Source organism: Chaetura pelagica, unplaced genomic scaffold (genome assembly GCF_000747805.2).
Source record: "Chaetura pelagica isolate M959 unplaced genomic scaffold, ChaPel_1.0 scaffold123, whole genome shotgun sequence".
Lineage (NCBI taxonomy): Eukaryota > Metazoa > Chordata > Aves > Apodiformes > Apodidae > Chaetura > Chaetura pelagica.
In genome coordinates, this window is record NW_009953295.1 from 1,669,020 (window position 1) to 1,689,647 (window position 20,628).

The following is a 20,628-nucleotide window of genomic DNA, read 5'->3' on the forward strand; positions in this document are numbered from 1 at the left end:
TCTACCTTCCCCTACCTTTGTAAAGTAACTAAAGCAGCGGGGCATGCTCCGTGTTGTTCACTTCTTGCCAAAGAGACAGTTCCAAAATCATCCAGGAAATATAAAATAGTAGGAAGCATCACCATGGCAACACCTATTTAGAGCTTTTTAAAAAAGTAGATACTTTGGCTACAAAAATCAATACCAGAAGAGTGAAAATCTGGGAGACAGCAGCAAATTTAAAAGCAGCAATTATACAGAAATGACTGACTGCCAAGCATGGGAAAAGCAACATGAACAATCAAGGATCACAACAGATTAAAATCTGAGCATGGGAAGTCTTCCCATGAGAAGAAGATCTGAATAGGAAGTTTTTCTGATTTGTACACAGAGCTCCAACTGCCTGAAAAACACCCCTACACTAGAAAAGCAGCCTCTAACCAAGTGTAAAGTGTTCATTGTCTACTTTGCAGAATTCTGCAGCTGAAATTTCCTTTTAATCCCTCTTTTCAGACTTGATATTTGGCTTTGAAATTCTTAGATCTACATTATGATGGAACTCACAAATAGATGAGGATTTTTTTTAAGAAGTAGAATAACCAAAAAGTAGCAGATTCTTTCAGTAATGTGATGTGATGGTTCAAAGAGCATTTGGGCTTTTAGCACACACTCATTACAGTAATCTAACTGCAGCTTGGGCTGGTCCAACTACTCATGAAAGTTTAAGACTTGAGGGTGATCAGATAAAATATTTTACATGAGATGCATTACATTAGAAAATTAACACTATTTAAAGAAAAAAATAGGTATTTTTTTTTTCCTCTCTTAATTTCTTCACTGATTTGTTTTAGAACAAAAGCTAACCCATAACTTGAATAAAACCAATAGGATATTCAAAATCAGTGCAGAAGCAAGAAGTCTTGAGAAGTTAAAGTATAAACATTGGTTCTCTTCTTTATGCTGTTAAGTACTGGAGTTAGCCCAAGCTCGAGATGGAGAGGGTGACGTGTGATGGAGATGGATCAAGTTAAAAATGCTATATTTAACATGCCACTTTCAAAACATGCCCCAACTTCTACAGTAGTTTCTAAATCCTTTCATCTTTTTCATCCAACTTTTTCATCCAACTTTTCCTAGATGAGGAAGTAGTTAGGTACTTCACCTCTGAACTTCATGGATTCTGGTCTTAATGATCATCTGTTTCCAAAAGGAGGATTAAAACCAGCCTGGGCTGTAAATCACCAGTGGTTCTCTCTCAGGTTGGACTCAAGTTCATGTTGTACAGTTTTGCCCTCCCTACAGCAATGATAACTGGGAATAAAGCAGCCACCTTAAAAACACAGTATAATCTAGAACAAACTTCTCCAGAAAACTAACAAATAACCCCATTTGAATGAATGTTTAACATCTCAAGGTTTATGGCTCCTGGGATCTGTGGATGTCTTGTAGCTCCTTCTACTACATTTGGATGTAACAGCTAAAGAGCAGCTACAAAGGACCTCATCTTCCTTGAAAAACACATTTGAGTCATCAGCTTCTAGCACCTCAGGTTTAATAAAATCTAGCGCACAACTTGGCACAAAATTGAAAATAGGCTTTTAAGACAAGTCAAGCTGTAAATGTTAAGAGGCAGCTTCCCTTCAAGTAATTCTCCATTAGGTCTTTTTAGGCTTCATGCATGCAAACAATGCAAGAGGCAGAAGCTACATGTTTTCAGGAAGCACAGACCTAAACACAAGCCCTTAAATTTATAGGTATCAGAGACAGCCTACATGATTTAGCTGTTTTGCCTAGATCCCACTGGCTGTAATAAAAGCTTATATTCTTGAATCACATTTAAGATGTAGTTTTCACACAAAGTTCTACTTCTTAAGTGTCCAGGTCAGTACCAGCAATTTTTTTAACTTTTCCAGTATAAGAGATACTTTAGCTGTAAGTCTCTACAGCCTTTCCCTAGGCGAGACAACACTGTGAAAAGAGCTAACATTTTGATTTGTTAAAAAGAGAAACAAAGTTTAAAAAATCTCCAGTATCTTGCATAGCAGATTGTAACCAACATCTAACCAGTGAAAGCACATAACCAAACACACTGAAGAGAAATGGTTTCACTGCAACAGCTACGAACATCTCAGCAAGACCTCTAGAAGTCAGCCAATGGCTTGATAAGCATCACTGCTTGGTCTGTGTGTGAACCTTCAATAACAGCAATTTGAAATAGCAAAAATATGCTACATAAATCACAACTGCGTAACACAATAACAATACTGTTATTGCTCATAACAGAATTTGTCAGATCAAAGATCTCCTGCTGTGACAGCTCACTCAGTTTAAGGTTAACAGATCCAGCTGAAGAAAGTTCTCTTCCCTTTGAGGAGGGAGAAACTATTTGAGTTTTAATAAAGCTATCACTTCCTTTTTGTTAACCTTCTTCAGTATTCAGAAGTATCAGCATAACCAGAAGGAACTTAGCAGGAAAATATTCCTCTTAAAAGCTTAAGTATTTAAGAACTATTAAGTGTAAGATACAACTGTATCTTCATAAGATTATCTGAGAAGGATGATCAATACAAGAAAACAAGACCTTCACTCCAGCATAATAATTTCCCCTGCTAGCCTGTAACAGTGAGACAATTTCATTTCATATTTGGCCAGAAGTAAGACCAGATCACACCAAGTTCTTGGAATTATTCCTGCCACTCTGTTTCACTGCTAATGCCATGTTTTCTCAGATAGGTACAAAGTTTCCCAGCCTCCCTTTTGCATTTTAAGTTTGAAGTTAGTTGTGACCAACACTAGCTTGAAACACCTGCAGAGCAACACATCGGGATGAAAGGAAGTGTTTGCACAGACTGCCATTATCTTTCCCATTTTTCCTCTGAGCATCAGCAAGTGTAAAATGAACAAGGTTGTTTGAGTGAATATCAGGGCATAACCACATATTACTCAAACTGGTTGTGATCACCAGGACTGAAAATTAGAGGACTTAGAACTTAGACATAAAGAACTTTTTAGAGTCACCAAAATAATCTGAACAGTTTACATACAGCTGGCCAGTACAAAAGCACAGAAAACTTATCTTTCTCCCCCCAGCCAACTTCAGCAATTCATGACCAGTTGTTCTGCTTTGGAGTTGCAGCTTTTAGAGGAAGGGAACACTCTGGGATGCCAAGTCAACTCCAAAATTCATGCTTGGACAGCATGTTTTCGCATGAAGCACGTTTCTTTCTGTAGAGAAGCTCCCACACTCCTGTTCACTAAAGCTCATTTATCAGATGGACCACTAGTCGGATGGATGTTGCATAACTGGTCTTGGAGCCTTTCACAAGGTGCTGAAACTCCCTGCAGGATACATTTCCCCTCTTCTCACCACTTTTAAAAGATCTTTGGGCTACTACCAGCAAAGCAGGGCCCCCAGATTAGACCCACCAGGGAAATGCTGCCAAGCAAAGTGGAATAAAGTGAGAGGAAAAAAAGCTGAAGGGCCAGCCACAGTCAAGTCAGCTGCAGAGGAGTGACACAAGTCCGATCACCTAACCACACCTAGGCAACGAAGATACTTTATAGCCACTATAACCTCAACAACCTATTTTACCAAAGCTAGCCACAGGAAAAAAACAACAACAACAAAAAAAGTCCATTTGGAAAGCCACATGGAAGGGCTTTGTGGGAATGCTGTAAAAGATTCCTAACTGTGTACATCTTGTACTTCTACTTTAGATACACAGCACAGCTGCAATTCAGTTAGGTTTGGAAGACTACAGGAAGAAGGAAGACTGCAAGTTGCTCACTGCCAAAAATTACAAAGAGATACAGAAAGTGGTTGTGGCCAAACAATTGCCACTAAATGCTGTTCAGGGCCTTTCTTGTCATCCCCTAATCTTCACTCAATGTACGCTGCCCATCCAAGTCCAATGCCTCCCATTATGTTGGTGAAGAGGAGACAAAATGGTGAAATCCCTCATCAGTAGCAACATTCCTCAAAACATTCCTTTCTGTGATACATTTCCATAAACCCCAAGGACATTCTTCCTACACTGCACACATTTAAAATACACAGCAAAATTTCTAGCCTTAATCCTATTCCACAGACTCTGGACTGATTTAAACTTAATTTTAGCAGATAACAAGGATAGATATTTTATGCGGTCAGCATAGGTTACACTAACCCTGGAGAACGTCCCGCCACAGAATGAGACATGGATAGCAGAAATGAAATTATCAGGTAAAATAAAGATAATGAGCAACATTTTTTGAGTGAAAGTGACTACCAAAGTCAATTTGTAAACAAATGACTACTGAAACAGCTAAATTCTGAAGGTTAGTAGAGACTTCAAAAACAAATACTTTAAAGGCCTAGCAGAACAAGTGTTAAATTCAGTATCAGCATCCCCAAAAATAAATTAAAAAAATCAGTGCAATTCTATCAATAATATTTAAATTCTAACTAATGCTTAAATGGCAATGTTTTATTTAAAGTTGTTTTGTTTTTTTTCTCCTTAAGAAAAAAAATCCAAGCAATGTTCATGCTGTAAATCACAGCACAGGCTCAATAATAAAGCCTTGACCTGCACAGGCATAAAGTAGAAAAACCTCCACACATACAAGAGCTGGATTACAGCCTTAATACTACTGCATACTAAAAAATCTGTTGCTTTAACTTCTCAGTTATCAAGTTGTTTCAATGTTACTCTGTTTTTACCTGCAACAAAACCATTTTACCATAGTGAACTCACATCTGCATCAAAAAACACTCAAGCAACTAAGTTTTTAAAACCAAGAACACTAACTCCTTATATAAAGGGATAAATCAATAAATTTATTGTTACACAATTACCTGAAGAGCTCTTTTGCTTCAAGGAACTGAAGCTGTGCAAACTGTATAAAACCTGCTTGCTGCAGGATTCGTTTGTACATTACCTATGAAAGAGAAGGGGGGGAAAAACGGTTTATTATATTTGTAAGGAGTTGTTCATGCAGTGCTAGTCACTACTGCAGTAACTATCTGGCAAAACCACTGAACCAATGTTCTTCAGCCAGCCCTGTCAAGTTCCATGCAAAATAAAGCCTTGATCGCCTACATTTTAAATTGTATGTACCTGAGTATACTTAATCTCCTGCCCAGACCCAGTTTCTTACACCAAAGTGTGTGAACATACACACCGTTCACAAGTACTTTCTGAAAGCAAAGCCAACAAACAGCAAGTTCATGTTCTCTTACTTAAATAATAACTTACTTGACATCAGACTTACTTGCCTCAAGTTTCTGCTTGTGGTACTTGCCAATGAGAATACTACATCTTTGAAGTTCCCTGTGATTCATTAGGCACAAAAAGAGATCTAAACTCAAGGGTAGTCAAACTTGACCACATACACCCCACTGTCTCTCCATCTCACCTCACTTCTGAAACCTAACTGGTGATTCTCATAGTCTCATCGCCAGCTGATGACCATCTTTCTTATTTTCTGCCAGTTCAGGTTGGTTTTTTTTTTGAATGTGTGTTTGATTTTTTAAAAATACAGTTCAACGTATCCAATATGCAATACATAATGTAATGTACATAAAAATATGGTTAAAAACAGAGAAGCACAAGTAAACCATAAAAAACCAACGTGTTACAAAATTTTACTGTTAGGGTTACACCTAGATAGAAAATAAAGTTTACAAGAAGTTCACTAGAAAAGGAACACAAAGCTAATTTAAATTGCAGGCATTTATTTAATTGGAATGGTCAGTTAGTTACCACAAGATTAATCTTATGCCCAGAATATTTCCAACAGCAAAAGAGAATTACTAAGAGGAAGGAATGCAAACTGTGCCCTGCAAAGCATCCACCGTTTGTGACCACATTGGTATTTTGCAAATCCACATGCCCTCAGTTTTCTTCTTCAACTTTCTCAGGAATACACAGCTTTCTAATGATTAACAGCGTGCGTTAATGTTGTTATTACTAACAGACACCCATTTTCAGTGAAAATACTCAGAGCAACTGCAATACTTTAGCAATGTATTCTGGGCAGGAATTGCTAGAGTGTCAGGCCTCAAAAGTAAGGCAGACTGATATTCTAATTGGTGATTTTTTTTACCCTGATTAAAGAGTGTGGATTTACCAAGAGAAAAGCTCAGCTTAAGTCCATTTAGTCTGTGCATACTTTCTTTAATAATGGATTACCTTAAGGAAATATTTAATCTAGATAATTAGCAAGCCATTAAAACCTATTGATTTGTAAGGCTGTGGAACTTTCTCCCCAGTGTGGAGGAGATAAAGGGAAAAGGGAAATGCCATCTGGCACATCTTTTCAGACAAAACTAACAATATAAAAATAAAGAAACAAAATTTAATTATATCTTTACATTAATTAAATGTTACTATGCTTTATAACCAACTCTACTAATTCAAAATGTAGTTAACTAAAGCTAAAAGGGAATTTAACTACAGTAATATAGTAAAACTACCTCAAGCGATTAATTAATAAAATATCCAAAATAATTTGGGTATACAACTGTGTTATTATATCAATAAATAGCAATCTGTGAGCTGATGAACACCCTGGTCTGGTCAAAATCTTAAGGATGACAGTAACGTGCTTCATTCTACAACTACCTGCATCTCGTGGCACCAGAAAAAATTCAAAAATCTGATCTCAGGCTTTCCTGGGAGGGTTGAAGTACAAACATTTCTAACCATATTAACTAGTGTCAAAAGTAGGTTGCTGGGGTTTATTTTAAGTCTGTTTTCAACCTTCAAAATGGAGTGACTGCAAATATTTACGTATTTAGTGAACTGGGATATTGGAATTAAGTCTGAATTGCTGACACTGTAAGTATAGGCTCAAGGAATCAGTTTTAAATTTAAACTGATTACATGCTATTAATTTTCATTTAAATGTTGGCATTTATCAACTTGTCCCTTAAAGCCACAAACCTCTAGAATGCACACAGACACACGCTTTCCCAACTTATAAAAAATGCAGTGATGGGAGAGGAAGTATCCAGGTTGATTTTTAACTGACAAGATAAACACTAGACAAAAAGGTGTCCTGTGGTAAAGATTATGGAAGCAAGAGATCAGACTGTGGAAAAGTCAATATTCTCTTTCTCACAGTTTTTAAGAACAGGCTAGACCTATATGCCAACCACACACAGTTAACTCTTTTATTTATGATAGAAAAAACCTAAGAGTTCTTCCAGATCTGTCAGAACACTGTAATAGGCTTATTTAAAAAAGGTACTAAGTTACACCTCAAAAAAATTCAACACATTATTTCTCTATTAATTTTGAAGAACCTCCATAGCACTTGAAGTACTTTACACAAATGCCATATTTTTAAGTGAATTCACATTAAAAAACCTAGCTCCAAAAACATGAAATAAGATTTGCATTCATTCACATCTGAAAAAGTGCCACAAAACAAATGACTGCTGAAGTTGCAATAGCAATATAGTGAAGCCTTAATTATTTCTACTGCTAGAAAAATCCTATCTAAAATGGTCAGAATTACCAACTAGACTAAAAAAAAATATATTTTTTTAATAGAAAGTCACTTTGGCTTTTGGTCAGGTTTGGGATCAGTTAATATGTCTCTTGAAACGAAAAAAGCAATGAGATGGAAAAAAAAAGAAAAAAGAAAAAAAGAGAGATACCTATGCAAGATGTGTGTCAATCTAACCAAGGTCTTCACTACCATCAACCATGATTTCTGCAAACTTCAGCTGTCCTGAAAAATTAATAAGTAGTATTCAGTCATTTCATGGTAGTATGGTAGAAAGGCCTTTGTATTCTTCTATCAAAAAGGATATCCAAAGCCACCTCCCTGCAACACTTGCTTAGCATTTTTTACCTAGCAGTAATTCTTGATGCTCAAAACCAAAGGGTACTTCATCTATTATGACAGATAAATTTGCAGTCTGCAGAGACCACAGGTTAAATAACAAGTTACAGCTACTAATGCAAGACCTGCTACTATCCAATAACTAAATATTGGCTCTACAGACAATACTGAGAGTTGAATACTTTACTGTTTCAATACCACTATCATTGTGTATTACAGCATTTATGCTATTGTAATATTGTTGCTATAAAGAGAGCATGTGCCTGCATATGCATGCCAGCAACAATACAAAGTACTAAACTAGGGGAAAAAAAAAAACAAACACGTCATCAAAACCTGTCCTACAATGCCATGACTGAGTTCAAGTTATTGCTCTCTACAACTACTTGAAGGGAGGCTGTAGAGAGGCCAGTATTGGTCTCTTCTCCCAAGTAACTAGCGATAGGATGAGAGGAAATGGGTTTAAGTTGTGCCAAGGGGTGGTTTAAGTTGGATATTAGGAAAAATTTCTTTACTGAAAGAGTGGCGAGGGATTGGAACGGGCTGCCTGGGGAAGCGGTGGAGTGACCATCCCTGGAGGTGTTCAAGAAGGTATCTCTTGGAGGTTAGAAATGAGCAACAAAGTGATCAGTTACAAGTATGCCAAATAAATGTTGCAAAAGACATATGTAAGACGTAATTTGGTTGAATTCCATCAGATTTATATAATGTGAGACTACAGCAAATGATGTGCTTGTAACAAACTCGTAATGACAGCATTAAGTATCAGGGGCACATGAAAAACAAGTTCAACATGTTACACCTCCAGCTACAGACATGCTCTGAAAAATCACATCTCAACAACTAAGACAAGTAATTTTAATATGAGTCAATATTGATTTTATTAATAGAATGAAGAAATAATAATATATTAAATATTCCATCAATTTTAAGCTGGTTAGTATCAGTTCATAGATACAGCCTAGAACTAGAACAGGCTATTCTGCTTGCATGTAAAAAGTTTCCCATTTTTCAGTTGTAGCATTGATTCAAAGTAACTGTATACACTTAAAAGAATGTTATGTTAGAAAAACCTTACAATGTTATTGAAAACAGAAATTTCAGTAAGGCAGACACTGTGCACATCAGATACACATGAACAGGAAGTAACTTATCCTAAAGACAAGAAAATCCTAAATGCAAGAAAATTTAGAAGGAATGAAATTCTACATCAGGTATTTTAGAAAACGAATTGCAGTTCATCCTGTGATAAAACACAAGAAAACATCTCTCACTCTAAATGTACAGAAACTGGAAAGAAATAACTGGAGAATTAGTGGTTATCACACACAGAAGACACTTACTAGATCATGCATCCTGTACTCACAGCAGGATTTTAGTTTGCTTCTTTAAACAGATTGCTAAGGAAAAGTTGGAAGTGAAGACACAAAGCAAAATATGCTGGAAAGCTAACTCAGGATTTGAATCCTAGAATCATCAAATGGTTTGAGTTGGAAGGGACCTTAAAGATCATCTAGTTGCAACACCCTGAATGCATTTGGCTAAGTATTTCTCAGCTTCAAGTACTTTCAGATAGTTATACCTTAGTGAACAGATGAAACACTTTTCTGGCTAAGCTTTTACTGCCAGCAGCCTCCTGGCTGTCCATTCAATGGAGGAGATAAGGATCAAAATAAAAGCTAATACAAATTTAACTTAATTTATTGACTGCTTTTCAAGGGCCTTGGCCAAAATCTAAATAACAAGGAATTAAAAAATTATTGAAATTAAAAACCATACTAATCCTGACTAAGTAATTCTGGACTACTGCAATTCTGTTATTTCCATGTGCTATTTTAATAGCAAAAAAAAAAAAAAAAAAAAAAAAAGATTTAAAGTATATTTTAAAAAAAAACCCGTCAGATTTTCTGCAGGTTACAGATAAAACGTTGCTTTTACAAAAGAAAAAAAACAACAACAAAAAAAATCATTTACCTATTTTGTGAGTAGAGATTTCATGCTACTTTTTTGAAATTTCATTCTCTAAGTGACGAATAGGAACAAATACTGTAACAAACTAGAGATAGAAGGAAATGTGTACAAACCTGTAGTAAATATTCTAATCAGACTTACTAACAGACTTTGCCACACAAAAATCTTAAGTATTGTTACGCACAAACTTTGAAATAGAATGTATTTGCCTTAGATTTCTCATCACTTAACTCTGAATTTGAAGTACTGTGGAGCTTAGGATACAGCGAGAATCTCCAATTAAAAAAAGTAAAAATTCTGATTTGAAATAAAGTATACTTTTAAAAACAGCAATAGCAAATAATCATTGAACCTAGTAGTAAGGAAGCATCACGGTGGATTTTCTATCACTAGTTTTCCTGGTTTTGTTTACAATTTTTGAAGTTACACACTTGAAAAAAAAACAAACAAGATCAAATACCCAGCAGAAGAGCAACATTCAACTCTGTCAACAGTGCAGCCTTTGCAAGCACAAGCCCATTCAACAGCACTTCTATTTCCTCAGGCTCAAACTAAAAAAGTTATTAGGTTTCTCTTCAAATGCAAATTCCTCCCCCATCAACTCTAATCACTTGACCATTGATCATTGACATGATACCACTGTGAAATTTATGTTTTCACTAATATTAAAGTAAGGACAGACCTGAAATTTCTCTTTTGGAATATTCCTTCGAGCTCCTTTTGCTAGAACAAGGGCTTCTTCCACTCTGTGGCCAGCTAGAAGATCTTGAATCTGTTTTTCCAAAGGTAGTGGCACCAAGATATACACACCCTTATTAGTAGCAACAATAACCTTTCCTGCACAGAGCAAACAGACATACTTGGTTTACATTCTCTACACACAAAAAAACCCCCACATCAGAAATAAGTTTAAAGGGTTACAATTTAAGATACAAGAACCTACAGTGTTGAAGTTCCAAAATTCATCTTTGTTATTACCAAATTTACTAGATAGCATAATTTACAGGTAAATTTCACCTCAGAAATACAGAGATAATGGTAAATTTACTGCTTTACAGCATATCTTGTTCCACTGTGAGCAAATGAAACTGGCTATAACCTCTCACAATAAACTAAGCTGTAAAAGCCACCACTGAAACACTTGTCCAGATTCTAAAGAATGGGGACTTTTAACTGCCAGATATTTCTACAAGCTTACATTGGAAATTTGTAAGCTGTATATCAAAGGTAACAAGTAACATGGAGTTCATATTGCTAGAGTGTGTAGCTCTCCTGGAAAAACAAAGCAACACAACGTATTACACACCTAAGAGCTCTTAACCAAAGAACAAATAAAAATAAATGTTTGTATTTTTTTTTAACACTTCCTTATGAAATATCCTCTTTTAAATCTCTTGCACAGATATTTTAGAAAGGGATACAAAATAACAGATTTTTAAGATGTTGGAACTTTGTCAGGGTAGCCAATGGACAGATACCTGTAGCTCAGAATTATTGACTCACAGCATTAAATCAACATTGTTCCTTTGAAAGAAATAATTAAAAATTTCTAACCCTACATACTTCTATTCAACAACTAACTTGATAATTAGGACACATCTGATGAGCACACATTTTGTTGGAAGCTTGCAATTTTGGATCACTACAGTTTTCCTATCATAGCCTGCAGGAATCTGATCAGGCAATCATTTGCAATCAAAGTTTCAACAGTTAACGTGCCTGCTAGACATTTTTTTTAAATAACAACCTGAAGTGACTGTGCCCACAATGGTGATTGTTCCAGAGCTACTCATGAAAAAAAAAAAAAAAAAGGGTCCTTTTTAATACCTTCGAAGTCCTGTAGAATGTGACCTTCTTTAAAAGGCAGTGTTTGCTTTTGCTGCTGGTCCAGCATGCTGTGCACTGTAATGAACTCATCATCCAGAGCAACCACATAAGGAAAGCACAACGCTGCTCCAATCACGTTCTCTGACCAGTGCACAGGGGCACGCTGTGAAATGCCATCTACAGTTGCAAACATGCCTACAAAAAAGGGGAGAAACAAAGCCTGAGACTCTGCTAGTTGAAGACTATTGTTCTCCCAATGCAAACTATAGGTACCAAGGTACAGAAATAAAGTCTCAGAACATCAGATGCAGTATCAGGTGGCATGACGACAACACATCACACCTCCTGGACCTTAAGAGACCTGTTGAATAGTTCAGTTCCACTGTACATTTTTTCCTTTCTTTTTCTTTTTCCTTCACCACAGAAACAGACAACACCAAAAACTGAGAGGAATACTGAAAGAAACTAGGAAGAATTATTCAAGTTTAGTAAGTTTCAGATTTTTTTAACAAGAACCATGACATGTAGCTTGAATTAATTTCAAAACACTAATATTGAGTGAGACCCAAACAATACTGCCTTAGTAGGAGCTGCAGATTTGCACTGCCTGATCTATTTGGCAATACAGGCACATTTGTTCCTTGTAGTGCCAAATGTCTGAAGAGCATTTTAGCCAACAATCATTTTCTTATACTTCCTCACTTTTGTTACAGCAGAATTTTCACAGAATGAGTGTTTCCATCTCCTTGCGACAAGTCTCTTCCTGTGATGCATCTGTGCTTTCAATCATTTGGAAAAAAATGCAGAGGCTGTGTATAAAGCATATTTTCCCAAAAAGCCAAGCAATGAGTAAAGACTTTAAGAGCCCAGTGATACCTCCTATGGTGTCTTCAAACCAACCATATTAAATCTTCAGTTAATTTGTGGGGTTTTTTGCTACTATTCTTCCTCGTCTCTATTCTGTCCTTCTTCCTTCTCCTAGCTTAATAGAAGCCTCAGTGCTTTTGGACCATACACCACTGTTTCTATTTATGCTACTTAGTATTTCCCAATTCTTCTTGAGACATTATCTGAAGAAAAGACCCAGTAACCCTTTACCAGCTGAGCCACACCCAAGCACTATGTTAACTTCTGTTCTAAACGTGAATGCATACCCCATAAAACCAGTATTCTCATGCCATTATAAAGACACTGCCAGGAAAACTGTGACATCTGGTAGAGTTAAGTGTGAGCTCTAAAGGACAGAGAAGATTAAAAGATTATGCAATTCAATTTACAAAATCTCTTCCACACAGAGGATAATGAGGTAAGGGTAGCTGGGCAGGAGAACCACCTTGAGGAATAGGGGCAGGAAAGAAAAACAAAGTTGCAGATTTTTGCAGAACTAACAGAGTAGACATTAAGCTTCTGGATCCTTTCTAGCAGCTTTGAAATGATCAAACAACACAAAAATTTTGCATCTCACTACTAGCAAGTAATGTTATTTGGTTCTGCACTACAATGATCAGCTTTTCTATTGGAATGCCTTACAGAAAATACCTTTTTTTGGTCAAAATATAATTTCCAATTTCCTCTACAGATCCCTATATTCTCATGGATGAGAAGTGGAATCTTACACCAGGCAGAGTGCACTGCCCATTTCCAGTGCCTTCCAGCTGTTATTCTGTACTAAAACTACATTTCAAGAAATGGGAGAAAACCTAAGTACATATTAATCAGAAGTAAATTCAGGGCTAATTTGAAATATTAATTCTTAGACTTTCCTAATTGCCTGACATTCTCAAAAAATATTATAAAAATCTGATTTTAATAACTTTTTAAAAAAATGACAGTTATTTTCTAGGTAGTTAAACAATCCTTTATGGAAGTGAAAGGTATGCAGGGTAATGCACAGTACTTTTCCAAGTCAGGGTCTCTATACACCCCTCTGCCCTCAACAGCTAGGGCTTCTGTGGTAGAAAGATGCATTTGCCATTTTTGATCCAGCTCTCTCCTAAGGATAACACTAAACATGACAACAACAATCAGAAAACATGGCGTTTTTATAGTACAAGAATGCTTTTGATGAAACTGTGATGAAGCCAGCAATAAATTCTGTATTAAAAATGTATATGCTATTGAAAGTTTACAAGAGTTACCCAAAACACAGCTACACTGTCTTCAGTACCAAGAACTCTAGAAAATTATAGAATGACTGAATAATTTAAGTCAGAAGGGGTTTCTGAAGCTCCCTCTCACCCCACTCAAAGCTGGGCCAACATAGATCAGGATACTCAGGATTTTGTTTTAAAAGAAGAAACAAACCAAATTTAAAATCTATTGCACCGATTCTTAATGAAAATACCTGTAAAAATTACATAAAGCCTCTGTTTTTTTTTTATTTTTTACTATTTGTTTAAAAATGAATAGGAAAACTTTCAAGTATCATAAAAGCTGACAGCATAAGGAACACTACAAGTGAGTGAAAACGAAGGGAACATGCTGGTTACTGCTGACTATCCTGCTTTATGCAGTGTCATCAGCTGTGAGAAAAAATGCTGCTTAACCTTCTATGAATCAGTCTGCTTAGCACTTGTGTGCTTGTTACTAAGTTAAAAGGTTCAGTTCTCCAACTCCATTTGTAGTCTACTCTCAATCACATACAACTGTTCAAACCATGCACCACTGAGAAGACTTTATTCTGGAAAAGCAAAAGAAATAAGTTAAAATTGGGTATTCAAAATCTGTAAATTTTTACTCATTAAAGGCATGGAATATTTGAAGCAGTAAGGGACCTCTTGGGAGACTCTCTGGTCAAACCACCCTGCTCAAAGTAGTGTGAACTTGAATGGGTTGCTCAAGACCTCACCCAGTCAGGTTTTGAGTAGACTTCGAAGAACAGAAACTCCACATCCTCTCCAAGACCTATTTCCTGGTTTGACTACCACCACAATGAGGAAATTTTCCTATGTTTATGTAGAATTTCCTGTATTTCAGTTTGCACCAACTGCCTCTCATTCTTTCCTTGGATACAATACCACCGAGCAGCCTGGCTCTGTCTTCTTTATCCACCCTGTACAGTTGATAAGACCTCTGCCAACATTTTCTTCTTCAGACTCAACAGTTCCAACATTTTCAGCCTCTCCACATACAAACTGCTCTAATCACTTGGTTGTCTTTCTTGTCCTACAGTGCATTCACTCCAGTATGTCCATGCCATTCCAAGGAGCCCAGAATGGACTCAGCACTCCAAACACAGTCTCACTAGGACTGAAGGAAAAAATTGCCTCTCTCAACCTGTTGGCAGCACTTTTCTAATAGAATAATTTAGGTTGGAAAAGACCCTTAAGATCACCAAGCCAACTTCTAAACTAACACTACCAAGTCCACCACTAAATATGGATTGGTAGGCTGCTGGACATCTTTGCTATATTGTTGACTCATGGCCACTTTGCCCACCAGCACCCCCAGATTCCTCTCTGCAAAGCTGCTTTCCAGCTGGCCCCCAGCCTGTACTGGTACATGAAGCTGTGTCCCTCCCTAGGTGCACAACCAGATATTTCACTTTGCTGAACTTCATGATGTTACTATCAGCTAATTTCTCCAGCCTGTCAAGGTCCCTCTAAATGGCAACACAATCCCCCAGTGTATGAGTCGTTCCTTCCACTTTTGCATCATCTGCATAGGTACTGCATGTGTGCTCTGCCCCACCATCCACATTGTTGATGAAAATGTTAGTACTGATCTCACTATTGGCCCCCTGAGGAACCTGACTAGTGACTGGCCTTCAGCTGGGCTTTGCGCTGCTGCCTACAAACCTTCAAGCCAGGCTTTCCGTGCCCCCCTCCCCCCACCCCGTTTCTCTAGTTCATTCTTCATCTACAAGTGATGAAGATGTTATGGGAGATAGTGTCAAATGCCTTCTTGAAATTCATAATATCACTGCTCTCCTCTCGTCCACCAAACCAGGTATCTAATCTTAGAAGACTGTCACGCTGATCAGGCAATTTCATTTCTGTAAATCCAGGTTGAGGCTGGTCAGTTTGTAGTTCCTTTAATCCTTTCTCTTGTGCATCTAAGACAGGAGTAAAGACACTTGATTTCTTCCAGTTCTTCACCATCTTATGGATACTACAGAAGGGCTGTTGTCCTGACATTCACATCCCTAACCAGGTTCAACAGAGCACATCCCATCATCAACTCCTCAGTCACCTGTGTCAAGAACTTAACACCAATGCACTCCAAAAATCTCCTGGACTGCATGTGTCCTGCTGTGCTGCTCCTCTACCAGGTACTGGAGAGGTTCAAGTGCTCTCTAAGAACCAGGGCCCTGCAGATGTAGGTTTTTTCCTATTATCTGAAGAAGGCCTTACCTACATCTTCTTCCTTATAAGGTGGTCTGTAGCAGACAGTCACCACAATGTTACCCATGTTAGTCTGCTCTCTAATCCACAATGTCTCAGCTGTCTTCTCCTTTGTCCCAAGGCACAACACCACACCTTCCTGTTGCTCTCATGTAAAGGGTAACCTTCACTTCAGCTGTAAACATATAGCTACACTGATTTCTCAGAAAAAGTGAGTGAACTTTCACCATCATGTTGTTAAGCAGGGCCTCTTCAGTCCTGTTTCTCGATTACAAGGTCTCTCATTCACCTCATCATGCATTCTGTGTTTGCCAACTCAGCCCACAACCACCATTACTAGCTTGAATCCTTCTCACCAAGTTGGTCAGCCTGTTCACAAAAAAACCTTTGCCTCACTTGGCCTGGCGGCTTGTACCTCTTCTTTAAATAGGGATCCATACTCATAAAAGCCAAATCCCTCATCACCATAATCAGTGCAACCAGTTGGTGACTGTGATACATCCACTCCTCCTCAAGCTTTCTTTCCTCACCAGCAAGACTGATGAGAAAATCTCCACCTCCAGAATTTCCCACTACTGCTACTGACTCCTCCTAGTGATACTGCATTGTACAAGCACTGGTGATTTGTTGGACAGAGCTTCCTGCTTCTCATCTGCTGCCATAGGACTGACCATATTCTACAGGTGGAGATGCACAGATAGAGAGGGAGAGTTCTTCCTTTTAATGAAAAGTCACAATTTTCCAGCCTTTGCCACCACAGAACAAGTGGAAACAAAGCCTGCCTTTCCCTCACTACAGCTGGAGGTTCAGGCTCATGCCTGGATCCAGAAGATTCACATTCTTTTTTGTCATGTCTGATGGCTCTGCTGATCTCCTCCTGCATCCGATTCACTTGGCAACACAAATATTCAACGAAGCACATACCTCCTGCAAACAACGACAAGATTTCCCCCTGTCCCAGTCTCAGCAAGAGGCACTGGGTGCTTCCTTCAGCTTAAGATCTGAAGAGCTACACCATCCCTTAAGAGCTCATTCTCAGTTGAGGCATCTCATATTTGAGGTCAGCTGCTCCATTTGGTGCTAGGAAGCATGCCCTGTGTCAATATGCTAAAAATGTTTGCTGAAGTTTTAGAAACTTAAAGCCTCCATAAGGCAAGAATTCTGATTAGAAACATGCAACAAGAAATGTAAAACTGAATTTTGCTAAGCATTGTCTCAAACATAATCAGAAAGAATTGACTTTCAGTTCTGAATGAACAGATTACTGGACAAAATGAAGATGCATCTAAAATTAAGTTCCTCTTCTCTCTGACAGGTCAAGCTATATACTATCTGCAAGGACGGCCAACAACGTACTGAATGGCTAAGCCTATGGAGCAATCATGAGCAATTTTAACAACCAGTTTTAAATGCAAGGAGACCAGATAACATACCTAGGTAAATCAAAGATGTTTTTTACTTTAGGATTACCATTCTAAGCAGTTGCTTTCTGCCATTCTAAATTGCAGTCTTAACTCAAATGCAAACTCATCTAGATGTCACTTCAAACACTGTGAAGCCAAATATATTAACGCAGAACACATCCACCTCAGCAAAAGAGGCTGAGTTTAGGATAGATGCTCTACCAAGTGCAAAACAAACTTAACCAATAAGACATACAAAAGCTTATGAAATTTAGAATTGAAGGTTTACATCAAGCCTTTTCAAGTCTATTCATTTCACAGTAGAGGCTAGCTCAATTGTCAAGCTGTAAAATACATAATAAAAAGGTGCTCAACCATCTTCACAACTTCAATGAAAAGTGTTAAAGACACCATGAATTTTACCAAGGAATAACAACATCATAGATAATACTAATCAAAACAACAGTAGGGAGAGAATAGAGAATATATAGCCAAAAAAACCCATAAGATGAATAAGGAAAGGAAAAACTGAACTACTACTACTGTAGTAAGCAGTCTTTGTAAGGTTTCTGAGCTAGTAGACTTTGCCTGTATTATGGGGTTGCAAAAAGAAAGTTTATAGCATGTTTAAAGCTGCAGAAGTGCATTTGCTTAATATATTACATATCAGGTATTTTTACCCCAGGACAACCTATTTAAACAAGGGTGTTGCATTTTATGAGGGTCTTATGGTATAGCTCAGTTCCATGACACCAGATGGAAGCAGAAGTCAGACTAAATAAAAACCTGCTTTCTAACTAAATATGATTACGTTTTTGGAAGTGTATCTACTCCTCTTAAATCAAAAAAGAAATGAACCAGTTGAACAAAATATGGTCTGACATTCCAAAAAAAGATAAAGAACAGAATCTCCTTAAAAACACGTCAAAAGGGAATACCTTCCCACAGTCAATACACAAATTTTAACGTTCATAGCACTCCTAGAATGGATAATGTCCACAAACGCATGTCCACACTTCATGTAACTAAAAATTTTAATATGAAGCAGGCAACCAAGATGACTTAAAAACACCCAATGTCTGAAAAAAAATACTCATCTCTGAACATCTTTAATTTGCATAAACTGGTATTCTAACAATTCTCTACTTCTTTCAAGAAAAAATTGTGAACTGATGTACATGTCAATTCTGGGCACAAGACAAAACGTCAGCATAAACAATTGATTGCACTCCTGCTTTTCTCTGGAATTAAAAAAACCTAAAATCCATACAGATCCCTGAATTAAGGACCTAAATAGTTGCAATCTTTGTGTCATACTATTCCAAATGTGTCAGGAGGGGAGAAATATATATATAAACTGCACCTCCTAAATGGAGAGTCATATGGCAAACAGCATGAAAGCACTCTGCCTGTGGTCTTCCAGATCTGGGATACTGCAGCCTTTCCAAAAAAAGCTCAAGATTACTGACTTCACAGCATATTGTTGATTTAGACATGTTACAGCAGCAGTAGTACTTAGAATCATCTATTATACAAGAGCATTTTTTCACATGATTTTTGATTTTGCACTACTTAAACTACCATTTTCTATAATATGGAGCTGAAAAAGTGAACCAAATGGGAGCAGAAAAGCTGGGCAGAATCTAACAATATCTACAGTTAGGACAAAGTTTACTTTCCAGAGGAGTTAGGATACAGTTTACTTCCACTAACATTTCTTACTAGCACTGTGGTACAACATACCTATTTGTGAATCCTGCAGTCTATGAAATTGATTTCATATGAACTCTTCTGAACAGCAACTGAGGAAAAAACTAAACCCATTCCAGCTAGTCCCTACAGAGAGGCCATCAGCCTCTTAAGTTTCACTTGGTACCAACCTACTTTTTTACTCTGGCCTGCAAGATACTACTACTGTTAGCTGTCTATATGGAAATGAAGCTTTCTACAGACATGTTTAAAATACAAATAATCAGATTTTTGTAATAATACCTAATACCAAAATGTACCATCTACCTTGTTATGTCAACATTTGAGTATAGTCCTGTGAAGAAAATTATCATTATTGTGCACAGTAAGTAATTAGTTCAGCTTTGCTTCCCAAACTGAGAGCAATTATGAGAGATAAGTTTAAAAAATTGCAAAAAAATTTACAATCCTTAGTCTCACCTAGGCCTCCGGGGCCAGCCAACAGAAATTCTTGTCTGCCTATCCTTTTCACAATTGGCCGTTTCTCATCACTGCAATAAGGAAACAGATCCTGGGAAACGCCGGTATTATAATTCAAAATAATATACTGTGTAGTAAGTGCAAGACATAAGTAATAGCCATCTACAGCCACAGCACAGGGTTGCTCTGGAGTAAACACTTCCTTCACAATCTGGACTCTGTCTTCAAACACCATGAACATCTGAATGGTCCGCCGCTTGACGGAGATAATGCAGACTTCGACACAGAAAGGATCCCCACTCACAGGGTTTTCATTTAATGCAAATGTCACAGCTCCTTTGATTCTAGCACCAGTGGGGATGGGTTCCAAGTTCATCATGTTAACTAGTGTTATTGTGTTGTCGCAAAGCACAAGAAGCCTGGTGAGGGCAGAGGCTGCTTTCAACTCACTCACAGGCTTCTTCAAGCCCAAGTATTTATGTAGTTGCTTGGTGGCAGCAAAAGTTACTTTTCCAGCTGTTGAGATCTTTTCATCCAACAGGAAGTGATAGATGAAGCAGTCATTGGTTCCAATATAGAGGTTCTTCCCACAACACTCAATGCATTCGATGTTGATGTAACTCTTGTCTCCCATTAACATCTCCTGCTCTACGGCAGAAACGAGCTTGAAAGCTTTAACACTCATTGTGTCTTCTGGGTGATCTGATTAAAGAGAAAAAAACCCACTATTTACCAACACACAACTAATCAAATATCAAAGCTTGCAAGTTAATATTCACCAATAGAAAAACTTTATTGTTGCATTCTTTACTGCCTATACTCTATTTCCAACCTGATTATACAAGCCAAAATGAGCGCATGAATAACCACAGAAATTAATCACATTATATGCTTCCACTCCAAGCCTATTCTGAAGCAGACTCACAGCACCCAGCTACTTTGAAGTGATGCACTCTCCACAAGTAACCAGCATATTACTAGCCCTCTCAGTTACTCTGGCCCTACACGTGGATCTTGACAGGTTTATAAATCACTGAGTGCTGACATGTACAAGTTTATACCTCCTGTACATGAAAAGACATAAGCTTTAGGTCTCAGATTTCTAG

General features: G+C 37.5%; 1 protein-coding gene across 1 annotated transcript in view; it reads right to left on the reverse strand.

Moving 5' to 3' along the window:
- TGFBRAP1 (transforming growth factor, beta receptor associated protein 1) overlaps positions 1 to 20,207 on the reverse strand; it is a 30,429-nt gene extending 10,222 nt beyond the window's left edge. The window contains exons 1-4 of the mRNA XM_009997889.1: positions 19,523 to 20,207; positions 11,608 to 11,802; positions 10,463 to 10,617; positions 4,814 to 4,896 (exon numbers count right to left, since the gene is read on the reverse strand). Coding sequence (XP_009996191.1) covers positions 4,814 to 4,896; positions 10,463 to 10,617; positions 11,608 to 11,802; positions 19,523 to 20,207 — 1,118 coding nt within the window. The remainder of the gene's footprint in view (positions 1 to 4,813; positions 4,897 to 10,462; positions 10,618 to 11,607; positions 11,803 to 19,522) is intronic.
- Positions 20,208 to 20,628: the final 421 nt, after the last annotated feature.